Genomic DNA, 24,835 nt, shown 5'->3' with positions numbered 1-24,835 from the left:
CTTCTGGGTCTTGTATCAAAAGGGGCAATATTACCAGCATCCCCCTCTCTGGATTTGTGTGTTTTCATTTTGGTAGATTTCTGTTTCTTTTTTCCCTCTTTAAGTTGCCTCTCTGAATCTCCTTTCCAGGTTGATGCCATACAGGAAAAGGTGATAGTTGAATCCATTTTTTAATCATTTTTTGGTCCCCTCACCCCCATCCTGTAGCTTGTAGTTTGAAGGAGTGAAATAGAAACTGCATGAACCAACTCCTCCATGTCACTCTGCTTCTTGGTTTTAAACTTCACCTCTCCACTAAGCCGCCTTCCAACCCAGGGACTACAGAGCAGGGCTCTTCCTACCTATCCCTCAGGGCTCTGCTAGGTTTGCTGGTGTAAGTGATGGCTCTGGATCGACCGAGATTCGTGTTTGTCTATTAAATCAATACTAATAAAGCAGTACAGTTAGCATTAGCTTTGATCTTAACTAAAGCTAGCCAGAATTGGTTCTGGATTTTCATTTTTATCCTTTGTTTAAAGACTACTTTTTATTTGTAAGATTACAGTGTAGATGGTAAATCATAGTCACAGCAGGTAACAGCATGATATTTTGCTGATTGGCCAATCACTAACTATTCTTGTTCTAACTTTGACTAAAAAAGTTGAATTAGTATGAAACAAAAATTTGAAACACCCTTGTCATGTTATCAGCCATAGGTTCATGTTGGAACCTGACAGCAGTGGAAATGAACCAAAATGTTACTTTATAGACAAGGAAACAGAGACGATGGTGTACAACATGCAGTGCAGCACCACATAAGAGAGGGGGGGCTTCAGAGTCTGATTTATTTTCTTGTTTATGAGAAAAACTTTATGGGAGTCATATTTCTCAGAAACTCTGAGCCATCCACCTACTACAGCATGCCCATCAGCTCTTCATTTGTGCAGGTGAAGAGCACCACTCTGGATAACATACTCTGTGCTTTTCTCACAAACCTGAATATAAATTTAAATTAATTCTAGTTATTCTAAACATGAACAACTCAGCTGCTGAGAAGAGAAGATCCAGTGAATAGTTGTTTTAGTTGAGTGAAATTCATTAAGAGAACTTATATCATTTGACCTTGTGTTATTCTGTTGTGATATATGATTTATTTATTGCTAAATTTATCTTAGTAACATAGAAGAACATTGACACACACATGTATAAGGGATGCCACAATTTTCAGTATAATGCTGAACCACTCAGTACAGCATCCACAGTTTAATACGCGCTTGCGAATTGCGGTATCTTCTTTTTTGGTATAACTAGCTTCTATGCGTAATTTTTCTCCCTGAATTGGTTCTGTATGTGTGCCCGTTAGTCTTCCTGCTGGGATGCAGTGTCACAAAGCTGGCTTGCTTTCAACCTGGCTAGATAACTTACCTTGCAAAGCCAACCTGGTCAAGTTTGAGCTTTAAATAAGCTGAAAAAAAGCTTTCAGTAATTACAACATGAGACAAATGTTGTATGTATTTTCATATATATATGAAAAAATGTATTTTGAAGACCCAACATCAAGACAGGATACGATCCAGTCCCCTCTTACTGACAGGACTCGATCTTATCTTATCGTAATCCACCATGAGCATTGCATCTCGCAGTATTTAGCTAGTTACTGCGGCAAGGAAAAACTTCCTATTAACAGGCAGAAACCTCGAGCAGAACCAGACTCATGTTAGAGAGCCATGTGGAGAGTTGGGGTTGGAAAGAGGGATAGAGGACAATAAGAAAGAGAGAGTGATGTGAGTGATGAGATGGATAGTAGTAGTAGTAGCTGTTGTCGCTGGTGTCTGGAACATCCACAGCAGCAAGCTGTCTATGGCAGCGACCCAGAGTTAATTACAACATGACAACGTACACCATTTAGTTCCTCAGCTAAAATTATATGTCAATGAAACATTTGAAACCATAATATTATGTCTAGAAAAAAGCAACAAAACGAGGCCGTGCAGTTACAGTAACATACTGTGTGCATCGAATCACAGACATTGCATTCAATAAGTATAGGCATATTTAAGCACAACACTTGTGTGTATTTATTTCAAATTATATAATGACCAGGAATGTGTATACAAATAAAAGTTTTTAAAGTAAGACAAAGAAAAGATATATATTTATTTTTTCTTAACCTCTTTATCTTCCTGTAAAATTTGCTTAAATGGCTAAGAATGGAATACCAAATTATCACTATGACCGCCTGGGCCGCTAGAACCGAACCTAGCCATAATCCATGACCCAAAAAAAGGTACATTTTGAACCGTAGGCTAACTATAATGCTGCATCCCTGAAAAACAGATAGATAGATAGATAGATAGATAGATAGATAGATAGATAGATAGATAGATAGATAGATAGATAGATAGATAGATTGATTTATTTTACACACATTTACACACAATGTACAACAAGCATGATGCCCCCTTGTGACAGCAGCACCCAGGCCAAGCTACAAGACATTGGCTGTGCCTACCTCGGGAAACCTTTAACTGGCTGTACATCCTCTCAATCACATTGCCTTCACATTGCTTTCTGCTTTTCAAACTTTCTTTTCTATGCACATTTCAGAAAGAAAACTACTAAACTGCTGCTTTAGCATGTCTCTTAAACCCTTAATCTGACAATTAATAGCTTGTCTTTTCTTTAACAGCCTGCTTAATCAGATTGACTGTTGAATATATCAGAGTATGTAGAGAACTGAATCTATTCATTGTTACACAAAAGTCTTCCTGTTATACCATTTGGTACCGTCATAAAATTATGTTATCAATATTTAAAATTTCACACTTTTATCACTAACTGTAATTTTTGAAGATTTTTACCGGCAGCATTTTTTGTTGCGATTTTTCTACTAGTTACTGCTGCTTGGATTTTAAGCAAATACTTAAGCACAGAGAAAACTAAGGCAGTTGAGATTGTTCATTTTAAGGGCTGCTTAATATTTTCCTGTAGTAATTTGCACCCAGAGAATAACTTAATTCAGCTATGTGTGATGGCTGCTAGCATTGTTCCAGAGATGTTAAAATTTACTTGCAATGTGTGACATGTTTGCATTATGATTATGTTAACTGCAATTATTTCAGATTGATTAACCTGTATGTATGTGTGTGTAAGTTTGTTTGTTTATTTGTACAGACATACACATATTTACAGAAGTTGTCCCTCCTTTGCCATTTTGACATACAGTATGTGAACACAGCTATCAGCGCATGTTTAAACAGTGGCGCCCATGGGGGGCCCAGTTGGCATGGCACCTAGCAGCTGACTTAGAACTAGTACAGACCAGGGGAATCCAACTGTTTAAATAAAGTGAATCATTGCAAAGTGAGGATTAGCTAAATCCTGCATCATCTAATTGCTGACGCACATGAATGGATGAACGAGATTCGCACTGTCCCTACCTTACTAACTAGCGAAATAGAGCTATGGGAAAGGGGGAAAAGCAGACCCTGCTGGGCCTGACTCTAGTCTGGCACTATGAAGAGACAGAAGTGTAGAATAAGTGGGAGGCCTCGGCTGCTGGTGAAATACCACCACTCTTATCACTTTTTCACTTACTTGGTGAGGTGGGGAGGCAAGCAGGCTTGTTCCAAGTGGGGACTTCCCATGGAGCAGAATGGCAAAAGCTTGCTTGATCTTGAATTTCAGTATGAATACCGACCGTGAAAGCGGGTACTTCTCACTGTAACAGAAAAGCTACCATAGGGATAACACACTTATTGCAACCAAGCATTCATAGGGACGTTGCTTTTTGATTCTGCGATGTCTCTTCCTATCATTGTGAAGCAGATTTAACTAAGCGTTGGATTGTTCACCCACTAATAGGGAACATGAGCAGGGTTTAGACCAGGGGCGTCAAACTCATTTCAGTTCAGGTGCCACATACATCCCAAGTTGATCTGAAGTGGGCCGGACCAGTAAAATAATAACATAATAACCCTATAAATAATGACAACTCTAAATTTTCCACTTTGTTTTTGTGCAAAAAGTACAAGTACATTCTGAAAATGTTTACATTCAATGAACTATCTTTCTACAAAAACAGCTGTTGTATTTTTTGCCATGATGAGTCTCATAGTGGGCTGAATATTTTACTCTTTAAGCCCTGAAACTTGCTGCGAACACACCAAATACACAGGTTACCCATTCACCTGACACAGAGTGTAATGTTTACAGCAAAAGAACAGATAGATTATAATAATGAACAAGGTAAAGTTGATTATTTTGGACCCCTCAGCTCCAGCATGAACAGTTTGCTTGCTGGATAATGTTGTAGGCAGGGGTGTAGTGCTAGTGTTAGTAGTTAGTTGATCATCTTATAGTGCTCTAAAAAGTCTTAATGATCTTAACCAGATTATGCAAACAGCAAGTCATCTATTTTCTAATGTCTTCTCTTTAATTTTTTCACTTTACAAAGTTGTTCCACGGGCCGGATTGGAACCTCTGGCGGGCCAGTTTTGGCCCACGGGCCGCATGTTTGACACCCCTGGTTTAGACCATCGTTTTACCCTTCTGATGATGTGTTGTTTCAATTGTAACCCTGCTCAGTACGAGTAACCATAGGTTACAATGTTACAATGTTACAATGTTACAATGTCATTTAGCAGACGCTTTTATCCAAAGCGACGTACATATGAGAACAAGAACAACACAAGCAAAGATCTAGACAAGTCAATACATTTCCTAATACACACAAATAAAGATAACTTACAAATAAAGCTAACCCTAACCTAAAGTGACCAGCTAGCTTAAATTGGGAAAACCTCACAACCAAACTACTGCCTGAAACCGCTAACTAACTTTCTAGATTCTGAAAATGTAACAACTCTAAAATCTACACTAACACAACCGATAATAACAATAGAATCCATGAACTAACTAAAGTCATAGTTAAATCAACCACTGCAATTCTTTTAATACACTTAACTCCCCACAATTTGCCAAGCCAGGTAAGTTTTATAGGGTTTGGTGACGAAAGTCGTCACCTGCCACCAGATCAGCTAATAAAAAAATGCAATTGCAGTTGCTGGGTTTCAACCTGTAAAGGGCAGTTGCTCTAACACAATTTGATGAATGTAAACATTTTTTACTCAGATGTTAAAATATGGACCTAAATTGTTCAACCACTCTACTAAATACACAGATCTAGAGTTTTTAGCTTAAAATAAGTGGTTTGGGGGTTTAGCTACTCTTTAAGTTTCACTTGATGGATTTTTTTTTTCAAAATCAGGTATTTAGCTCTATTAACATTATGGTAACAGTTAAAACATTATTATAGTTATTAATGAAAGAAGTGACAAATCCTTATTGCTGCCAAAGGCTAATCAAGTTTTATTGTGCTTCTCTGTCCAACTTTTATGCAGAAAATGTGGATAAGGTTTGATATTCTGCCAAGGTTGAAATACATAGATGTGTGTCTTTGTTGTAATTTACAGGCAAGGAGTTAGTTCTCTGCATACTCTACATCTACCACATAGTAGAGAAGTGGATATGGGTGGCTGGATGGTGGGACCATTATTGCCAAGTATATGTTTGTCTTTGTCCCCTCTCCCTACCTATACCACTTTCCACAAAAAGTGATGTCTATCTGAAACTGTCTTACCCAAGCTTAATAGAGCCAGTAGGTTACCAGCTGCAGTTGCTCATTCCCAACACATAAGCCTTCCTCCTGTAGCCTGTTTTTATTGAAATCTGGACTGTATTCATCTTCGCCTGACAGGAATGGTCCCATCCGTCAGCCAGTGAAATAACCCAGAGGTCAGTTTTGGCAAACCTGGCAGCTCAGCCCTTGGTCTTCAAGAGCCCCACCTGCTTTAACTTATCTTGATTATAAAAATGTCAATTTGGATGTGTTTTCCACAGGTCGACAAACTGGAGGCCTCCGAGTCCCTGAGGAAACAGGAGGAGCAAGCTACTGAGTCCCAACCCATTGTTTACGGTAAAAAGACAACACAGATGATGACTGCATAGCTGTGAGACAGTGTTTAGAGGACATTTGAAGAAAACATATACATTGATACATTTCTGATATTCTTGACCAGATACAACTTGAAACATTTTTTGATTTTGGCAAGAGAAGGGTTCATTTTGTAACACAAATGCAACATACTTAGACAAGAAACTGACAACTGAGACCAGCAGTTTAGAGCAAAAGCAGTAAAACTGAACTGTGGATGAATGATCACCATCCTGACCTTCTTACTGTAATTATATCATTACCTGCTTTCTTTACACAACATACCACAGCAACTTTATTTGGACATTTACCAAGGGATTTGCTGGTTGACGTTTGGATAAAGGGTTAACAGCCATGAATGGCAAATTAAGTTTACACATGATCCTTACCTGGCTGATATCAGGAAAGTTTAAGGAGTTAAAAGCATGTGTGAAAGGAACTATAGTGAATAATTCTCATAGAATGACCACAGCTAGGCTCTTTAAATTACTGACTCTGATGCTTCTTTTGCAGGGACACCACAACTCATGCTCACATCAGGGTCCAACATGGCAGTGCCTCCTCAGCAGGCTTATGGTTACGGCTATACAGCACCAAGCTATGCTCAGCCACAGCAGCCCGGCTTCGGTTACGGCATGTGAACACCCAACAACCCAGATTGCCACCCCTGACCAAACCTTCACTAGACAGCTTTCTTTTGGCCATTGGTCTTTCTCTCTTTGTGTTCCTCACCATGTTCCCATGGTATTCTACTCACAACAGGGGCCACAAGCAAGCAACAGCCCACACTGGTTTTGAGTATTTTTTATTTTGTTGTATTTTACAAGAGAAAATTTAACTGCATTGAAGGACTTTTATTTGCATTGTTTGAAAAAAAATGACATTACATTCCATGTTTCTGACCTGTTGAGATTTGTTTTTGTCTGTCTTTTTTTAAAGTTGGTTTATGATCTGTGCAGAAGTGGACTCGCTCGAGCTCAGCAATGAACCTTTGAAGTAGGTGGAGGAGAACTGGATTTTGCACTTGTTGAGAAACTATTGTAGAGAAGCTCTTATTTCAATGTACTGAATATGTGAACAGCTTTCATTGTCTCATTTGTCTGTATAATGCATTTCATCCTTGTATATTCTGAGTAAAAGATAGCATTGCGTATATTTCAGCGTATATCGCCATTTTAATGGCAATAGCAAGCAACACTAAGTCATGATAGTATAATCTGCACAGGTGTGTAGCTTTATGGAGTTTAAAATGCAAACAGATGTATGTTGTGTGAATGAGGGTGTGTTTGTGTGGGTATGAATTGATGATCTAAATAAGAGTTTTACTCCATCTAAGCCTGCACTGGGCCACCCCAATCCTCCCTACTAGGTGTTAGCTCTCCTTCATCAGATCCATGTATTTAGGTGACCTCTTGTGCTGTGTACAGTGTTTGTGTGAGACTGTGTATGTGTACGTGCAAGGACAGGACCACGGCTACCACACCTAAGGGCCCTTAACTCTTTAACTGTATCGTATGTGTGTGTATTTACTCTGAGGCCTGTGTATGCCAGGTGTTGTGTTTCCTTTGGTCACCATTACCTTTTTGCGTGTACAGATGTGAACAAGACAAAGTTAAAACTTTTAGATTGAGACCCCCACCTCTGTCCTGTTTCCTCCCTTGTTAAGCATCACAAGCGTATCAAGGAGGCAGAAGAATACAGGCTGGTGGAACCCTTGGTGTTCTAATGAAGGCTTAATTAGATCCATAAGCACTCCTATATGTTGTATGTTTAGATGGTTAAGATGAATAAATTATGTCTCAGTACACATAGTTCTTTGTCAAGAATGGTCTGAAATAAGAGACTGTATCTACCTTGATGTACTTAACTTCCTTACATGCTTTAAGCTGTGTGTAAAGTGTCATCCTATCCCTAGTCTAAGTTGAATTCCTTTTTTGTCATGCATATTAGTGATAATGGGGACCTGTCATTAATAAGTGGAAAGATATGAATTGACTGAAAGGAAAATACTAGACTGAATAAAAAATAAAAACTGTTTCCAGTCTCCTGTGCAGTACGTCTATGTGAGAGGAAGTAGCCATATCCAGAGGAGCTATTTTAAAGACTGTAACCCCCGAATAGAGGTACAATTTAATGAACAGAAGATAAAATCCTTGGGAGTTCAAAGAAATCTTTATTATTTGTGAACTTAGTGGTTAAGTAGAACTACCTCCTGTGATGAGACCCAATAAAATGTTTAATGTTTATAGTTGTGATTGAGTCAAAGACGGTCGGTCCGGGCTTTTCTTTCCACTTCACTGCAGTACTTCTCAGAGAGCCCTGTAGCCCTGCATATTCAAAAAAACATACCAAGTTTATTCTGTTATCAAACACACATGCACATTCAAGAGTTTGTTCTGCCAATATATCAACCTCATACTTACTTGAGTGCCCTCAGTTTCTTCTCTTTTATCTCATCAAGGCGCTCACGTCTCTGCCTGGCTTCTTCAATTAAGCACCCAGCCTCCTTGAAGATCTCTCTGCGTTTAGCTATGGCTGAGAACTCTCGTTCCTTTACCTGATGTCTAAGAGCCTCTGCATGACGCTTCGCTTTCTGGCGCTGCTTTTCCTCCTCCTCCTTCTGTTTTATGATGATTTCTTGTTGAACCCTTTGTGGGGAAAGAAGCCAGAACTGATCTTAATAAAAGCATATCACTAGTTGTAAAATACAACCAAAATTTCATATCAGTTGAGACACTGTGAAAATGTTGATAAAAACAGAAATTGATGGTGCATCTTGGTTAATCATGTAAAGCGAATAATTCATTGTAAATAGTGTGAAGACCACAAAAATGTAAAATATTGTTTTGTGAAAAATGTTCTCATTTTAAATTTGATGCTCACATTTCAAAACTTTAGGGGCAGGGACATGAACACTGCAAAAGTTGTGTAATGCAAAAAAAATTTTAAACACCTGGAGGAATTGGAAACTGTGTTGAGGTGCGTCTGGTTAGTAACGTCACAGAGTATAAAAAATGCATTCAAGAGGCTGAGTCTCAGAATTAAAAATAAAAAGGGGTTTACTGTGTGTGGAACTGGGTGAGGACATAGTTCAGTAGCTCCTGAATAATGTCCCTATGCATACAATTGCAAAGAATTTGAGGATTTCATCATCCACTGTACATAATATTAAAAGATTCAGAGAATCTGGAGAAATGTCAGTAAAAAAGAGACAGCCATAACTGAATCAAAATCACTGCATACCATAAAAATCCCATTCAAAAACCATAGTCTGTGAACAGTTTGTCACTGAACACTCAAATGTAGGTTAAAACTGCACTATGTCGAAGAAGGAACCTAAACATGATGACTACTCTGGGCCCACGGACATCTAAGATGGCGAGAGGAAAACTGTCCTGTGGTCTGGCAAATCAAAAATTGACATTCTTTTTGTAGAATGATGGACACCTCTTTCCAAACCCAACTCGGTCGAGGCAGATGGCTGTCTAACATGAGTCTGGTTCTGCTCGAGGTTTCTGCCTGTTAAAAGGAAGCTTTTCCTTGCTGCTGTACCTAGCGAAATACTGCAAGGTGAAATGTTCATGGTGAATTAAGAGGAGATCAGATCGAGTCCTGTCAGTAAGAGGGGACTCGATTATATCCTGTCTTGGTGTTGGGTCTTTGTTAATAATGTAACATAGAGTATGGTCTAGACCTGCTATGTTTGTAAAAGTGTCTTGAGATAACGTTCATTGTGATTTGGCGCTATACAAACAAAGATTGATTGATTGACTACATCGCTCTGCTCTATAAAGGGCAGGGACCATTCGGCTTATCATAGCACACTTTAAAAGCCAATGGGGATGCATGAGTGTTCATTGCTTGGCTTGTTTTCAAATCTGGGGAGGCACTATTGATGCTAAGCAATATACACAGGTTTTGAAGCAACACATAATTGCATTCAGACACAGTCTTTTTCAGGACAGATCTTGCATAATACACAAACAAGGTGCCAAATTACACTTTGTGCACATTTCAAAAGCATTGCTCCATAGTAGAAGAGTCAGGGGGCTTCATAGGCCTACCTGCAATCATGACTTATCACAGACATTTGGCACATCGTGACACAAAAAATACCACAAAGGAGACCCCGTACTTTTGAGCAGACAAAGTCCATAAACTTGTCCCCTTGGTTCCCAAACATTTACTGAGTGCTACTCAAAGCAGAGGCGATGCAACACAATGGTAAACGTGCCACAGTCCCAACTGTTTTGAAACATGTTGCTAGCATGTCTTTGAAGGTTCTCAGTCATCCAGGTCATGGTAATCCATATGGGATACTGTGGACCAAGGCACCAAAATAAATACATAAAGAAATAAGGAAGAAGAGAAATAAAGAGGTAAATAAATAAAGATAAAGTAAAGTAAAGTAAAGTAAAGAAAAAGAAAGTATAAGCAAAATAAAATAAACTAAAGTAGTGGAATAAAAGAGTTAAAGAGTGTGTGTTTCATGTTTTAAGTGTACTGTGTATATGTGTGTGTGTGCATGATGTGTGGTAATGGTATGAGCTCAGGCAGCTGGGTGTGTCCAGGGGTCACAAAGGGTCCTAAATAGGGTTGTTAGTCTAGTTCCTGACAGTTGTTCAGAACTTCATGGCAGTCATTAGCCTAGTTCCTGACAGTCGTTAGGGTGATGGGTCCGCTGTGAGTCGTTAGTCACAAGGTCTCTGGGATGAGTATGGTCTTACTTGTTTTGACAGAAAATTCAAAACAGCAGTGTATGTAGGAGACAAATGGTGTCTTAGTCCACCACCTCTGTTAAGAGAAGGGTGTTCAAGCTTAACATAGATGGCTTCCTTGACCCCTCTTTACCAACTGCTCTTCTGTGTTGGGCCATACAGAAGAGCCAGCTCCTCAGGCCAGGACTCAGCCGTACATCTGCACCTCAAGGACAAGGGACACTCCTTTGAGGTCAGCAAGGTTCAGATCCTGGACAGAGAAGAGCGTTGGTATGGAAGAGGGGTCAAGGAGGCCATCTATGTTAAGCTTGAACACCCTTCTCTTAATTCTTAGTTCATTTGTCTCCTACATACAATGCTGTTTGGAATTTTCTGTCAAAACAAGTAAGACCATACTCACACCAGTGACCATGTGACTCTAGCGACTCACAGCTGACCCATCACCCTAACGACTGTCAGGAACTAGGTTAACGATTGCTAGAAGGTACAGAACGACTGTCAGGAACTAGACTAACGACCCCACTAAGGACCCTTCGTGACCCCTGGACACACCCACGACTGTTAGTGGCTTATATCTTCGAGCTCTTCCCCAGTCTGGTTAGAACTGAAGAAGCCTTTCCGGAGGAGAAGTGAAACGTCTTCAAGAATTTCTACCTTACGGATCAAGCTTTGGATGTTGCTTGCATCAAATCAAAAATGAGCATATATTTTTCACAGAGCGCCCAATCTATTAAAGAATTGTTTTTTTTCACGAATAAATGGGAACAAATATCTAAGTCTGTATATTTCTGTGCAAGACTATACACTTTTACTACCACTGGTTTTCTTACTCCAGCATCTGCTCGAGCTCTGCTTTTTCCCGGGCAGCCTCAACTGACAGGAAGTGCTCTTTGCACTGAACCTGCTCAAAGCGAGCCACCTTTAGCATTGCTTCTTCCTGTGCTTTCTTTGCTGCCAGCTCTTTCTCTTTTCTCCTCCATTCTCTGTCAGTAGCTTCTTGGTTCCTTCGAATGCGGATCTCGTCCTTCCAAAAACACACATGCACAAGTGTTAACAGTGTATTTTAATGCGTTACAGAGATAAATTTAGCTCTACTTCTATGGCAGTGGTTGACTAGTCGTTTTCATTCTGACCTGCTCCGCCATGTAGTCTTTTGCTCTTTGTTGCTGGGCCCTCATCCTGGAAATCTCTAACTCTTTTTCTTTCATGATGCGTCTCTGATCTGCTTCATATGCTGCCTCTCGCTCCTGCATAGATCAAGACAGGTCAATGCATGAAAAAAACCCTTAGGAGTTCAGTGATTAGGAAATCATATGCTTTATATCTAACCAGTTTGCTTCGAATGTATTCCATATCTCTCATATCAGCCAGTTTCTCCTCCTCTATCCTTTGCTCCTTGGCCTTCATGGTCTCAGCATTAATGCACCTGATCTCCTCCTGCAGCTGCTGTTGCCCCTCTCTCTTCTTCTCCAGGGCCTGAAAGAAGACAAGAAACTCGCTCATATCCAAACACTGTTTCATTGAAGTCTGAGCATGTATTCTGTAAATGCTCTGATTTTCAATGGTTGTTGTTTTCTGCATGGGTTGCACCTTTTGGTCGTCCAGGTTAATTTTCTTCAGGTTTTCTTGTATATGCTGTTTTTCCTGCTCTTTCATTTCCTCAAGTAATTGCCTTTCCTCATGACGTTGAAGAATTTGGTTGTAAATTTCCTGCATCCCACTGGAATGTAGTACAGGGACAAAATACATGATTACAGTTAACTAGAAGCTGCTTGCCTTTAATACCGATCTATCAGTAGTCGTAAACTGAACAAAAAAAAAAGCATCTGTTAAACTTTTTAAAGAAACCTTCATTAAGGTCCACATAAAAATCCTGTAGTACGAGTATTTGCTAGTAATATTCCCCTCACCTCATTCTCTGGTGTTTGCGCAGCTCATCAATCTGTTCCATGGTTTCCAATGCCTTATGGCGCTCTACCTCCATCATGTTATCTAGGCGCTTCTCCTCCTCTGACAACTCTGTCTGGATCCGTTTCCTCTCTTTGATCTGGGCATCACGTGTGGCTTGACACTGAGCACCCAGAATCAGCTTTGGAGACCCCCACACACACAAGTAATATGTAGATGAGATTCTTATTAAAATAATTATATGATTGTGCTTGTGATGTGAATGGTGGTCCACTTTTCAGACACTTCTTTTAAAATTGTGTGGTCCATATAAAGTGCTTTTTACCGTGTTGAGCTTTTTGATCTCCTCCTCTTGTTCAGTTCTTAAGGCATTGGCCTGCTCTACCAAGCACTTTGCACTGGCCTGAGTCTGTAGCTCCAGCTCAGTCAGTCCCTTCTTATCCTTTTTCAGGTAAGCCTCATGGATTTGTTGTTTCCTGTCCTGTGCTGCTCTCTGGGTGAGGGGTGTATTAAAAGAAAAAAAAGGGAAGGGTTTGATGTCTTACTGCAAGTCTGTAAGTTAATGACAGTGTTGATAGGCTGTAATGTTTTTTTTTTCTTACAATTTCCTCCTCTTTCTTCCTCTGGAAAGCCTCCATCAGGCCCTCCCTCTCCTCTTTTGTGAGAACTTCGGACATAGAGACAATCCGCTCGTACTCAGCTGATGGTAGGACAATGAACTCCCCTGAGGGATCCTTCAATGGGACCCTGGCAAGATGAAATGTTGTTTTCATGTATGTACTGTATATACAGCAACCAAATTATTTTATTTTTTATTTTTCCCCCTCAAAGATTGTACATCTTTTCAATTTAATTGTTCACGTTATAGGTCAGATTAAAGGTGGAAAAAGTTCTGACATGATTATCTTGGTCTCATTAAATTTACATCACATAACCTGACATTTTAACAAGGGTGTGTAGACTTTTGATATCCACTGTATCATGGCTACCCATATGTGCACACAAACACACAGACAGACAGACAGACAGACAGACAGACAGACAGACAGACAGACAGATAGATAGATAGACTAACTTGTACTAACTAACTAACGTTCTTTGGAGTTTGTAAGTGAGGTTAGCTCACCTGAGATGACGAATGAGGTCTTTGGTTACAATTTGAACAATTTCCCCATCTTGCTTCTGCTGAGTCAAGTTCTTGGCCTTGAAAGCAGAGTTTACACGATGGTCCAACTGTGATGACAACTGTTATTTTGCAACATCTGAAAACCCACCCATCATGCACCATCTATACACTCTTTCAGTAAAACTCACTGATGATTCAAACTACTTTTACAGTTTTTCTCGATTGTTTTTCACACAAATACTGGTAGTTGAGACACAATGACCACAACATCTAACCCATGCACCAACCCCCTGAACCAATTCTACTAAACTACAAGCACAATTCCTGCTTTACACTCAAATTGCAGTTCTAAAACACACTTTTTTCAAAACACTTCACACAATTCTCTGCATTTGGCACAATTTTCATGAAGAAAATCTCTTGCTTTCAGAAGGAACACACTGTCATTCAAAGTTCTAAAGTTAATTGCCCTACTATGCACACTGACTCATCACATGGGCAAACACCTGTCACACAGTTTTACAATTAGCAATCAGAGCTTTATTTCCATCCGCTGCTTGGCCAGGGCAAACATTGCTTGTGATGTGGATGAGGTGCTGTGGCCAGACCGAAACAGAAGAGAGGATGCAGCATAGTTTTTTTTATTTTATTTATTTACTGTAACTGTATACGGTCTATTATTCAGTTGTTTTGTATGTAGACCACTGTATGTGCAACTTTGTGTTGGTTGGGATGTACACTGTGTACACAGTTTTTTTGGGGGAAATACAATATATTTGTTTCTGTGTATTTGTGTGTTTTGAGTATAAAAGCAATATTCTAAAATATTTTACAACACACTTATGTATGTACTGTCTGTAGTAAGTGTAACACTGAAGAAAAAAAAGGCCTAAGTCATTAAGGTGAATGGAGAAGAAGTGTTTTCCATTCATTATAGTGTTTTACATTGAGCACATCAGTGTTCAACTGGTTCTTATAAATGTCTTTTCATATGGTGGTTTGTGTGTGTCATTTGAAAACAAAATACCATTTTCAGAAGAAATAACATTGTTTTGAATGTAAAGTTTCATTTTGCAAGAGAACTGAGGGGTTTTGCCCATTGTGTGTGTGTGTGTGTGTTTTTTTTTTATTTGTGTGTAGAGTTCTGAGAGTATGATGCATGCTTTCAGAAAATGTGTGTAAACAATCGAGAAAAACTGTAATATACCACTACCATATCATAGCAATACACTTGTTGGTATACACAAGGAAATATTGCACTTTGAAATTAACAAAAGAAAAAAGCTTTCAAGCTCTTTCATTTTCCAGGGCTGGCTATGATATGTATAAAACTCACCGTTGTTGGGCCCCCGAACAGGGTTTCATCTACCTGTGAGGTTGGGGCTTGGGTACGATACCGGCGGGTATAAAAGCTGCCCCTTGAAGACTTAGAGCTTGATCCCTGTGTCTACATGGATTAACAAAATATTGTGCAAATACAGTAAATTGCATTAATGAAATTACTGAGAAAACGTGTAAATAGCAAGGATAAATAAGTAAAAAATATGCAGGCTAAATGGTATTGATACCAAATTTTCTCTTACAACTGCAATGTTAAACAAAAAAAAAACTTACCATGATCCTTGCTTGTTGGTGTTGAAAACACTTCAAAATGAATTGGGTGGTTGAAAGTTTATTCTTCTTTCTGCTATTTTAATATGACTGAATCAATTTTTGCTGTGTTGCAATGCAAAATAACACGAGCAAAATATGTTAATGTCGCTGTTTCAATATTAGAACGCACGTCCTTGTATGTTCCATGGAACAGTCGAAATGATTGTTGTCTGTAACCATGGGAACGAATGCCATGGCAAAATGGAGGTGAGGCTATGTTACGCAACACTTCCGTTTTTGTATTTATTTATGGTAACCCGAATGTTTGTGTTGTATGGAAGTAGCATCTTGATTCCTACACTACGAAGTAAGTCCAAGACACACCGGGTATATTTTCGTTATCTAAGCTTCACTGATCCTAACAAAGAAAATCACATACAGCGACCCTACAGAGCTGGGTATTAATCTGATAAGTGAACCAAGAGTTGCTGTGCGCGCGCTCACATGAACGCAGATGACGTAGATTCAATCCAACAAAGAGGATTCCAGGTGGCACTTTTTAATAATGTATTGACTGATTCACTATTTGTTACATTTTATACACTTTATACATTTTATACATTTAGGGGGCTCTAGAGGGCAATGTTTCATGTACTCTAAGAGGGCACTCTAGCGCGAGGGCATGAGGGTATAAATATTGGAATAGGGTTATAAGAACAAGCATTACTTTTTTATTTTTTAATTATACACCCTTGAAAAAATACACCCTTGAAAAAATATTGACAATATATTACACAGAATCACACACCAGCACAAGGTTTAAAAGACAAGTGATTTTTTTATTATTATTGTACAATCAACATAACCACACAGCTTCATAGTTGAAGACAGCTACATATGCTGTGGGGTAAAACGGGCAAGGGAGACACTTGGGGCCAACACTTGGCCCAAAGGACTATATGTTGCCCCCCTGACTCAATCCATTCTCCTGTACTGCTCCACCTGCTTCTTCAACATGTTATCTGTTAAAAACAAGGCCAAACTCACACGCATCACCACCACAGCTTCTAAAATAATCGGTCTCCCCACACCAAACCTCACAGACTTAAATCACAGGGCCATCATACGCATCGCAACCTCAATAAAACGGGACATCACAAATCAACTAAACACCTACCTCATCCCACTCCCCTCAGGACGCAGGTCACTAACCAAACTCAAGCAAACAGAACTAGAACCAAACTCAAGCAAACAGAACCAGAACCAAACTCAAGCAAACAGAACCAACTCAAGCAGAACCAACTCAAGCAAACAGAACCAGAACAAAACTCAAGCAAACATAACCAACTCAAGCAAACAGAACTAGAACCAAACTCAAGCAAACAGAACCAGAATCAAACTCAAGCAAACAGAACCAACTCAACCAGAACCAACTCAAGCAAACAGAACCAGAACCAAACTCAAGTAAACAGAACCAGAACCAAACTCAAGTAAACAGAACCAGAACCAAACTCAAGCAAACAGAATCAACTCAAGCAAACAGAACCAAAACTAACTCAAGCAAACAGAACCAGAACAAAACTCAAGCAAATAGAACCAGAACCAAACTCAAGCAAATAGAACCAGAACCAAACTCAAGCAAACAGAACCAGAACCAAACTCAAGCAAACAGAATCAACTCAAGCAAACAGAACCAGAACCAACTCAAGTAAACAGAAACAAGAACCAAAATCAAGCAAACAGAACCAGAACCAAACTTGAGCAAACATTATTAATGTTCTCAGGTTGGCATTGAGAATGATCAGATGCCTCAACTTGGATGGGCTGATCCGATTTCTCCTCTCAGTGAGTATTTGCCCTGCCTTTGAGAACACTCTCTCGGAAGGAACAGATGTAGCCATGATACACAGCCTTCCCTCCATCACCTGTATCCTATATCCTCACATGTGATTGGCCGCATGGCCGCAATGCTGACCAATCAAAACAAAGTTCTGCTGTGAGCAGCGCTGGGCCTGAGCACTGTGAGAGTTAAGCAGGAAAAAACTGGGAGCCGGCTCTCTCTCGATGCGAGCCGGCTCATCTGATTCACTATAAAGCATCGTCTCTCAGAGCCGCAGCTTTTGATCATGACACATCACTAATTGCAATCCCAGCTGGGTGGAGTCCTGGTCTGGAAGGACAGGACCAGGAAGCCACACACTACTACAATGAAACCAAGACATAGCCAACATAAAGGGGGAGCCAAACCTCTGTAAAACAAAAAGGAAACAGCAGCAGAGCCAAGAATGCTAAAGTTACCCCTTTTAGGTGTGGTTAAAGTCAGCTACGACTCTCAGTTACTTCAACAGCATCACTTAAAAATCGCTCCACTGAATGTCCCACAGGCCTTGAACACCTCCGTTGTAAAGTCTGGATATATATAGTGTTTACCTTTAGCAAGTGTTCTCTGTGTGTTTTTGGATTTATTGTTCTACACAGTTGTTTTGCACTCTTGCAGTGTGTTTTTATTGTTGAATTTGTTGTGGCCTCTTGTATGTGATTATGTGTTCATCAATGTGTCACAAAACTTTATCTAATATATTTATTAGTTTACCTGTTTCAACCAAAAATCAGCTTTGTAAAGTTGTGCACACTGAACAAAACAGCAACATTTCTCCACATTTAGCAACAAAACATTATAAAAACTTAGTTTGAAATTTTAAAAGTCACTTTTTTTAATCACATTTAGAGCAAAATTTGTGATCTTTTTCACATTTATTCTTGTCTTGACAAATATATTTAATAAAAAGAATCCCTGTTAAATCTAAAAGCTAAATATACATGTTAAATATAAATGTTACATTTAAATCTTGATGTCAAATGTTTGATATAAATGTTAAATAAAAAAAAAAATGTAGTGCACAACTTTACAAACGGTGCCCCATAATCAACCCTGTAATTGCAGTTACTACTGAAGCTCACATAGTATAGCCTAATCTTTTTTTTTAATCACCCAAATTAGCCAATGTTCTGATGTACCATAAGCATTGTGCTCACGCAGCGTCTCTTCCTACTAGCAACAATTACTGTGAAAGTCTCTTTTTAACTACATATATTGTCTCTGTACTTTGCTTTTCAGGATCCATATCATTCATACACACCTTGACTTGGTGTGGGGATGTTTTTGCAGGGAATATTGGATTCCCCAGTTAATCATTAATAGCAGTAATCAGTGGCCTACTTCCATAACAGCTTCAGATGGACACAAACAGATGAAAACACCAGTAAGGTCATTGTTTAAGAGCAGGGTTCCCAATTGGTGCCTGATAAAACAAAAGATCTTATACAGTGTTGATGTAAAAAACTGATTGAATTGTTTTCCCATCACATCTGGCTGGCCTGCAGCACATGGCAACAACAGATTAAATCAGCATTGGGGTTGCGTAGTTGACCATTAACCTTCACTGTCGGCTGGAAACTCCTCATGCAAGCAGCCACACTTGTACAGTGGATTCTGAAGCAAAGTTCACTGGCACAGCAGTAGAGGTCTATCAGAGAGCAGGACTTCCCTGAGCTTTCTCATTTCTCTTAGGATTATATCTGCAGTCATGGCGTCGGCAAGTTATGGATACTACAGAGTCACTATATTTCTGGCAATGTTTGTCGGCTACACACTGTATTACTTTAACAGAAAGACTTTCTCCTTTGTGATGCCCTCTCTGATGCAAGAAATTGAATTGGATAAAGATGACCTAGGTATGAAATACTTTATTTTCTTGATGATTCTTATCTGTTGTTTTTACATATTAGTTTAAAATGCGGAGAACTGTGCTTTATGCTGGAAATATTTGGGTCCAGAAAATCTTGCTGTTCACTTTAGGTGCCCTGACAAAACATGTCTTCTCCTATTCTCTCTTTGCTCAGGAATGATCACTAGCAGTCAGTCTTTGGCATATGCTATAAGTAAGTTCATCAGTGGCGTGCTCTCAGATCAAATCAGTGCCCGATGGCTGTTCTCCATTGGTCTGTGCATGGTGGGAGGCATCAACATGATTTTCTCCATGTCATCTGCTGTCACTGTCTTCTCTGCCTTGTGGTTCCTCAATGGCCTTGGTCAGGGTCTTGGCTGGCCTCCCTGTGGCAGGGTGCTGCGCAAGGTAACTAAACTACATGCCAATGTATCAGTTCTGCGTTAAACTGACTTTGTAATGAAGATATTTCTCTCCTTTCTTAGAAAGAACTCAGTGGCACCATAATACAATGCCTCATTTACCAGATAATACATAGGATTTTGGTTAAAGGTGGAATGGTAAATGGACTGTAATATATAGCACATTTTCTAGTCATGAATCCAAATAAAATCTGATGATACTCAAACTTCAGGGCTGACAATATAAATATGTTTCTGAACTCTGTATACATAAGCTTCAATCAAACATATACCATATAACTGACACTAGCTTTTGAGTTGGTGAAATGGTGACATTGTTGGCTTCAAAGAGAGCCTTTGATTGGGTTGAGTGGGATTATCTGTTTTCTGTTGGGGAATTTGCTTCATGGTCAGCAATTCATCCTGTACTTTGTTCTTAATACAAGAGTTATCAAGTGTACCCTTGCTCCTTGCTATAACCATCCAACACCTTTTCATTGCTCTCAAAACCTCTCCAGCCTTCACTTGTATTTGCAGAGCTGGAATGAAAACATTTTCCTGCTTCTTGGAGTGAAGCATGAGAGGAAAAAAAGTGGTGTAAAGTCAAAGAATCTCTTTGTGCTGTTGATGTATGTCAGACTCCAGAAAATTGTGTGAACGGTATTATGCAAACCTTGACATCCTTTTGGCCAGTTTGACAATAAGTTACACGTCAGTGAAGTGTTTCTCTATTAATGAGGCAGCGAGGCAAATTTCACCAGACATTTTTATAGCCCATACCTTTTTCCATCATTGAAGTGTAAATTTGCTGTCTTTCCCCTCTTCAAAAGACACACGATCAATCAAACAAATAAAAAAGTAATATTTTTTTTACAATAGGACCAAAGCATTTACACATTTTAATTAGGGATTGGGGCCCTGCACTACCGTACCTTCTTTTTTTTCACGACTGGGTAGCTAATATTTAAAAATTCATGTCTGGCATGCCACTCTCAACCCTGACTAGTGTAACAGGAGGACAACTTTGTCATCCATTGCCTTTGGGAGCTTTTGTTTCTGCCCCTCTGACTTCCTTTTGTAAACTCAGTTGTGCTCTCCTATTTTAATTTTCAAAAACAATTTAGAAAACATTTTGACCTCTTTTACCCAAACCGTGGCAATCACCATTAATATCAATGTCTTTCCTCCCCCACTTCATCTGTTACTTTTGTCATTTCAAGAAAAGAGAAATAAGTCCAAGTCCTTAGATTTACATAAGAAGGCTCAATTCCCCACCTTTGAATGACCTAAACTTTAAGCATTATTTACTTAATTCTCATTTCATATTGTATTTTGAAGCTTGCATTTATGTTCATACACTTTAGATGTTTTCCGTAGGTTCTTGTTGGGGCTTTTTTTTTGCTGTTGAGGTCCCAACTTTCCTAAAGGAAACGGTTTCTATTCTCATTACCTTAGATTGATATATATATATATATATATATCGATTATATAAATCAGTATATATATTGATAAATATGTATGGAGCAGCTGTGGCTCAGTTGGTAGAGACGGTCGTCAATCAATTGAAAAGTTGACGGTTTGATGCCAGCCCCTGCAGTCACATGCAGAAGTGTCCGAAGACGACACTGGACCCTAAATTGTTCCCACTGTTGTTCAGCTGTGTGTGAATGTGTATGAAAGAGATTAGCTAATACTGATGGTCCCTTACTACATAGCAGCCTCTACCATCAGTGAGTGAATGTTGTATATGCTTTGCTTTATGGGTGAATGTGACGAGTAGTGTAAGAATCGCTTTGAGTGGTCAGAAAGACTAGAAAAAGTGCTATATAAGTCCATTTACCATTTACATATATACACATACATAATTCACTTAAAAAAAGCTAAGTGTCAAGGTACAAATACCTACAACAGATGTGGCTTGTCCTCTGCGGTTCATATATGTATACATTTTTTATATTTACTTGTTTATTTTTGTTTTTAAATATTAATTTAAAAATGTCCTAAATCTTTTAACACTTATTCAGATAATGCTTATCAGGAGTGTTGAGTGTTGTCTGATTAGATTTGACTTTTAAGGTTAAAATAAAACTATTAAATTATAGTATAAAGAACTCAAAGCCAAAAACTAAACACCAAAAAACCAATACAACAATTTAACCCATCATCATTTCATCCCCATTACCCTTCCTGTTAACTCTTTCACTGTGTTTTGTTGTTGTATCCTCTTCTCTCCAGTGGTTTGAGCCATCTCAGTTTGGAACATACTGGGCTGTTCTCTCATGCAGCATGAATTTGGCTGGCAGCCTGGGCCCCATTATTGCTACGGTGCTGGCCGGGAGTTACAGTTGGAGGACGATACTGTCTGTGTCTGGAATGATTTGTGTGTTGTTCTCCTTTGTCTGTCTGCTGCTCATCAAGAATGAGCCCAAGGAGGTGGGGCTGCCCAACATAGAGGTAGCAACAACAAAGAGCAAAGGAGGTGAGACTGCCTTTCACTTTGAGATGTAAGGTAAATTATCAATCAAATGCATGTCATAGTAGCTACTTTCTATAGTGTATGATCTAGGCACAGCATATTTTTTCAAACATACTAACACCATGCATATCTTTCAGATGTGTCTGTGTGTGTTCAGACAGCCTCATTCAGTGACTAAAGGTCAGCAGTTAAGTGGACTCTGTACCCAGTGTGCCCCTGACATACCACTTGTGTGTGCATCTACACTTGTACAAAAACAAAGTGCAAAAGTTTGAGTTTAGTTTGAAGATGAGATCCATCATATCCCCACTTTGGTTTGGTTACGCCTGTTGTTTCCTGTTAATGATAATGTCTCAGATACATGCATAATAGGGCAAAACACTGGATTGGCAATAATACTGAGTCTGATGCCTGCTTCCTGTTTAGGATCAACTGGTGACGAAAGCACCCTGTCAGAGTTCCTGCTGTCACCCTACCTGTGGCTGCTATCTGTCTCTTACTTGGTGGTCTTTGGAGTAAAAACAGCCTGCACTGACTGGGGTCAGCTGTTCCTCATTCAAGACAAGGGCCAGTCTACACTTATGGGTAGAAAACTAGGGGCACAGAAGACACCTTAATCTCTCTTAAGAGAATACATTACTTACTTATTATTCCTTGTGATCAACGTGTTCTTCTCCATAGGTAGCTCATACATGAGTGCCCTGGAGGTTGGAGGCCTGTTGGGCAGTCTTGCAGCAGGATACTTTTCTGATAAGGCTGTGGCCAAAGTAAGTTACATACAGCACACACCTATATCAATTTGCACATTCCAACACTAATGTGCTGTATGTGATGAAGGCAAAATATTTTGGTCTCTCGTTTTGCTATGAGCTAAAGAGTCAACCTAAACTAGATTGAACAAAATGTAGGATTATTTCCCCACATAATGTTGCTGAACACAGCTAATTCATTGTTTGATGCTATTTAAGCCTGTGTAAGTCAATGGTCTATAATATGAAATGCTGCTGTTGTTGCCAAGACTCTCTTGTAAAAGAAATGTCATATGTCAATCATTCAACCAATCAATCTTTATTTGTATAGCGCCAAATCCCATCAAACATTATATGAAGACGCTTTTACAAACATAGCAGGTCTACACCTTACTCTATGTTATATTGTTAACAAAAACCCAACATCAAGACAGGATACGATCCACTCTTACTGACAGGAATTGATCTTTTCTCATCTTAATCCACCATGAGCATTGCACCGTGCAGTATTTAGCTAGTTACAGGCAGAAACCTTGAGCAGAACCAGACTCATGTTAGACAGCCATCTGCCATGACCAAAGTCAATGAAAATAATCCTGGTACAATAAAGTTTAATAAAAAAAAAAAAAAATATGAAGGCTTAAAGTGAATTTTTGCAGCATTTACATAGACAGGCCAGAAAATTCTGCTTATAATTAGCAAAATAATCTTGTCTAAATGATTTGATTTATTTCTGTATTTTTTTGTGCAGCAAGGCGTGAGGATCTATGGCAATCCTCGCCATTTTATCCTGATCTGCATGATGGCTGGAATGTTTGTGTCCATGTACCTTTTCAGAGTCACAGTAACTCCAGACAGCTCAATGGTATTCCCTTAAACACTGACGCCCTATACGAACACAATCAGTAATAAAGATATTTTTAACAGAGCACACTGCATGTAAGACTTTATAATTCTCAAAAATGTTTATATACAGGTATGGATACTCAGCCTGGGTGCTACCTTTGGTTTCTCCTCCTATGGGCCAATAGCATTGTTTGGAGTCATAGCCAATGAGAGTGCTCCTTCCAAATACTGCGGCACATCTCATGCTATTGTTGCACTGATGGCTAACAGTAAGTTTATGGTTTTCTTCTTCTTTGTGGCTACTAATTGCTGAATGCTGTTTTACTAATAATTCAATACCATTTCAAAGCTTACCTGTTCTAATACTATTTATGTGGTTTTATTTAGCTTATGTATTGTATTACCAGTGCACAACCAATACTGTCTTGTTGGAGCAGGTTAAGGCTTAAATAAAATAACTCTTTTTATATTACCTAATCTTTGGAATGACCATATCTTTTTTTATGATCTGCTCAGTTGGAGGCTTCCTGTCCGGGCTGCCATTCAGCACCATTGCAAAGCACCATGGCTGGGAAATGGCCTTCTGGGTAGCAGAAATCACATGTGGTGCTGCCGCTATTGGATTCTTCTTGCTACGCAACGTTCGGACAAAGATGGGTCGTGTCTCAAAGAAGGCGGATTAAACCATGACTATATCTCATCCTTCAAACCCAGACGAAAACTTAAAACTATGAGCAATCTATGTATTTACTTCATTTTTTAAACAAAAGTATTTTCTTGGTCCGTCCTACAGGACATAAACACAACTGAAAGCGCTGAGAAGTTGAGCTCTTTTCTTCAAAAACCACAAAATAAGCTCATACCCAAGCCTTCTTTGAGAAGCTGGCTTGAAACTGGTTATCAACTTTCTGTGATAACACAGGCTCTGTACACACTTACATGAAAGAAGGCGTTAAGCATGTCATGTGATGCTTCTGTGCAAAAAGAGTGACAGGTTATCAGCTTCAGACAGAATGACATAATGAGAAAAGATGAGGAATATATTAAAGTTACAGCAGTAAAAATCAGCCCTGCTGATACAATCCAGGAAAGGAATCCAGCAGAAAGTATTATTTTGTAACATATTGATTTTATCAAGAGACACGCTGAGTGCCTCCCATTTATTTCTAATGTGACAAATACACACACCACAACTCTTTTGGTTTTACACTGATCCTGACCATGTTATGAGTTTAGGGTAAGTTACCATGGTGATTAAGCCAGGTTAAACAAGAGCCAGTTTCGTGGCCTGGAAAACTCTGGGTTCAGGCTTCACA

At 39.2% G+C, this 24,835-nt stretch overlaps 3 protein-coding genes across 7 annotated transcripts in view; 2 read left to right on the top strand and 1 right to left on the bottom strand.

The window, feature by feature from the left end:
- Positions 1–8,011, top strand: part of LOC117825242 (clathrin heavy chain 1-like) — a 43,144-nt gene extending 35,133 nt beyond the window's left edge. Inside the window, exons 31-34 of one of the 3 annotated variants that reach the window (XM_034700963.1) lie at positions 130–150; positions 5,738–5,775; positions 5,881–5,956; positions 6,488–6,600. In XM_034700963.1, the coding sequence (XP_034556854.1) occupies positions 130–150; positions 5,738–5,775; positions 5,881–5,911 (90 nt within the window). In that variant the 3' untranslated portion in view covers positions 5,912–5,956; positions 6,488–6,600. Of the gene's footprint in view, positions 1–129; positions 151–5,737; positions 5,776–5,880; positions 5,957–6,487 lie in introns of all 3 variants that reach the window. The other 2 variants (XM_034700964.1, XM_034700962.1) reach the window with 2 other exon arrangements.
- Positions 8,012–8,127: 116 nt separating this feature from the next.
- cfap45 (cilia and flagella associated protein 45) lies at positions 8,128–15,762 on the bottom strand. 3 transcript variants are annotated; one of them, XM_034700965.1, is made up of 12 exons: positions 15,341–15,762; positions 15,063–15,173; positions 13,727–13,845; positions 13,203–13,347; positions 12,926–13,093; positions 12,603–12,781; positions 12,283–12,412; positions 12,022–12,168; positions 11,826–11,939; positions 11,523–11,716; positions 8,398–8,622; positions 8,128–8,301 (listed from the first exon to the last, which is right to left on the bottom strand). In XM_034700965.1, the coding sequence occupies exons 1-12, from the start codon at positions 15,341–15,343 to the stop codon at positions 8,235–8,237; spliced, it is 1,602 nt and encodes a 533-aa protein (XP_034556856.1). In that variant the 5' UTR covers positions 15,344–15,762; the 3' UTR covers positions 8,128–8,234. The 3 variants fall into 3 exon arrangements, with proteins under 3 accessions (XP_034556856.1, XP_034556858.1, XP_034556857.1); XM_034700967.1 differs by having other exon boundaries at positions 13,727–13,803; XM_034700966.1 differs by having other exon boundaries at positions 13,727–13,833; positions 15,341–15,761.
- On the top strand, positions 15,668–24,261 carry slc37a4a (solute carrier family 37 member 4a). Its single transcript, XM_034700968.1, has 9 exons — positions 15,668–15,686; positions 18,891–19,054; positions 19,223–19,455; positions 21,684–21,927; positions 22,351–22,509; positions 22,606–22,691; positions 23,425–23,538; positions 23,650–23,788; positions 24,036–24,261. Exons 2-9 carry the CDS (start codon positions 18,907–18,909, stop codon positions 24,200–24,202), a joined length of 1,290 nt encoding a protein of 429 aa, XP_034556859.1. The 5' UTR covers positions 15,668–15,686; positions 18,891–18,906; the 3' UTR covers positions 24,203–24,261.
- Positions 24,262–24,835: the final 574 nt, after the last annotated feature.

The sequence above is a fragment of the Notolabrus celidotus genome, chromosome 14, assembly GCF_009762535.1.
Source record: "Notolabrus celidotus isolate fNotCel1 chromosome 14, fNotCel1.pri, whole genome shotgun sequence".
In the NCBI taxonomy this organism is placed as follows: Eukaryota; Metazoa; Chordata; class Actinopteri; order Labriformes; family Labridae; genus Notolabrus; species Notolabrus celidotus.
This window is presented reverse-complemented; position numbering and strand designations above follow the sequence as displayed.

Bases quoted from the DNA above. Each gene is read 5' to 3' on its own strand.
- cfap45 (XM_034700965.1), bottom strand. The intron at 13,094-13,202 runs GTAAGAAAAAAA...CCCCTCACCCAG, and splicing joins GGAAGAAAGAGGAGGAAATT to AGAGCAGCACAGGACAGGAA. The intron at 11,940-12,021 runs GTTAGATATAAA...TGATCTATGCAG, and splicing joins AATACATTCGAAGCAAACTG to GAGCGAGAGGCAGCATATGA.
- slc37a4a (XM_034700968.1), top strand. From the start codon at position 18,907: ATGGCGTCGGCAAGTTATGGATACTACAGAGTCACTATATTTCTGGCA. The intron at 22,510-22,605 runs GTAGAAAACTAG...TCTTCTCCATAG, and splicing joins GGGCCAGTCTACACTTATGG to GTAGCTCATACATGAGTGCC. The intron at 23,539-23,649 runs GTATTCCCTTAA...GTTTATATACAG, and splicing joins TAACTCCAGACAGCTCAATG to GTATGGATACTCAGCCTGGG.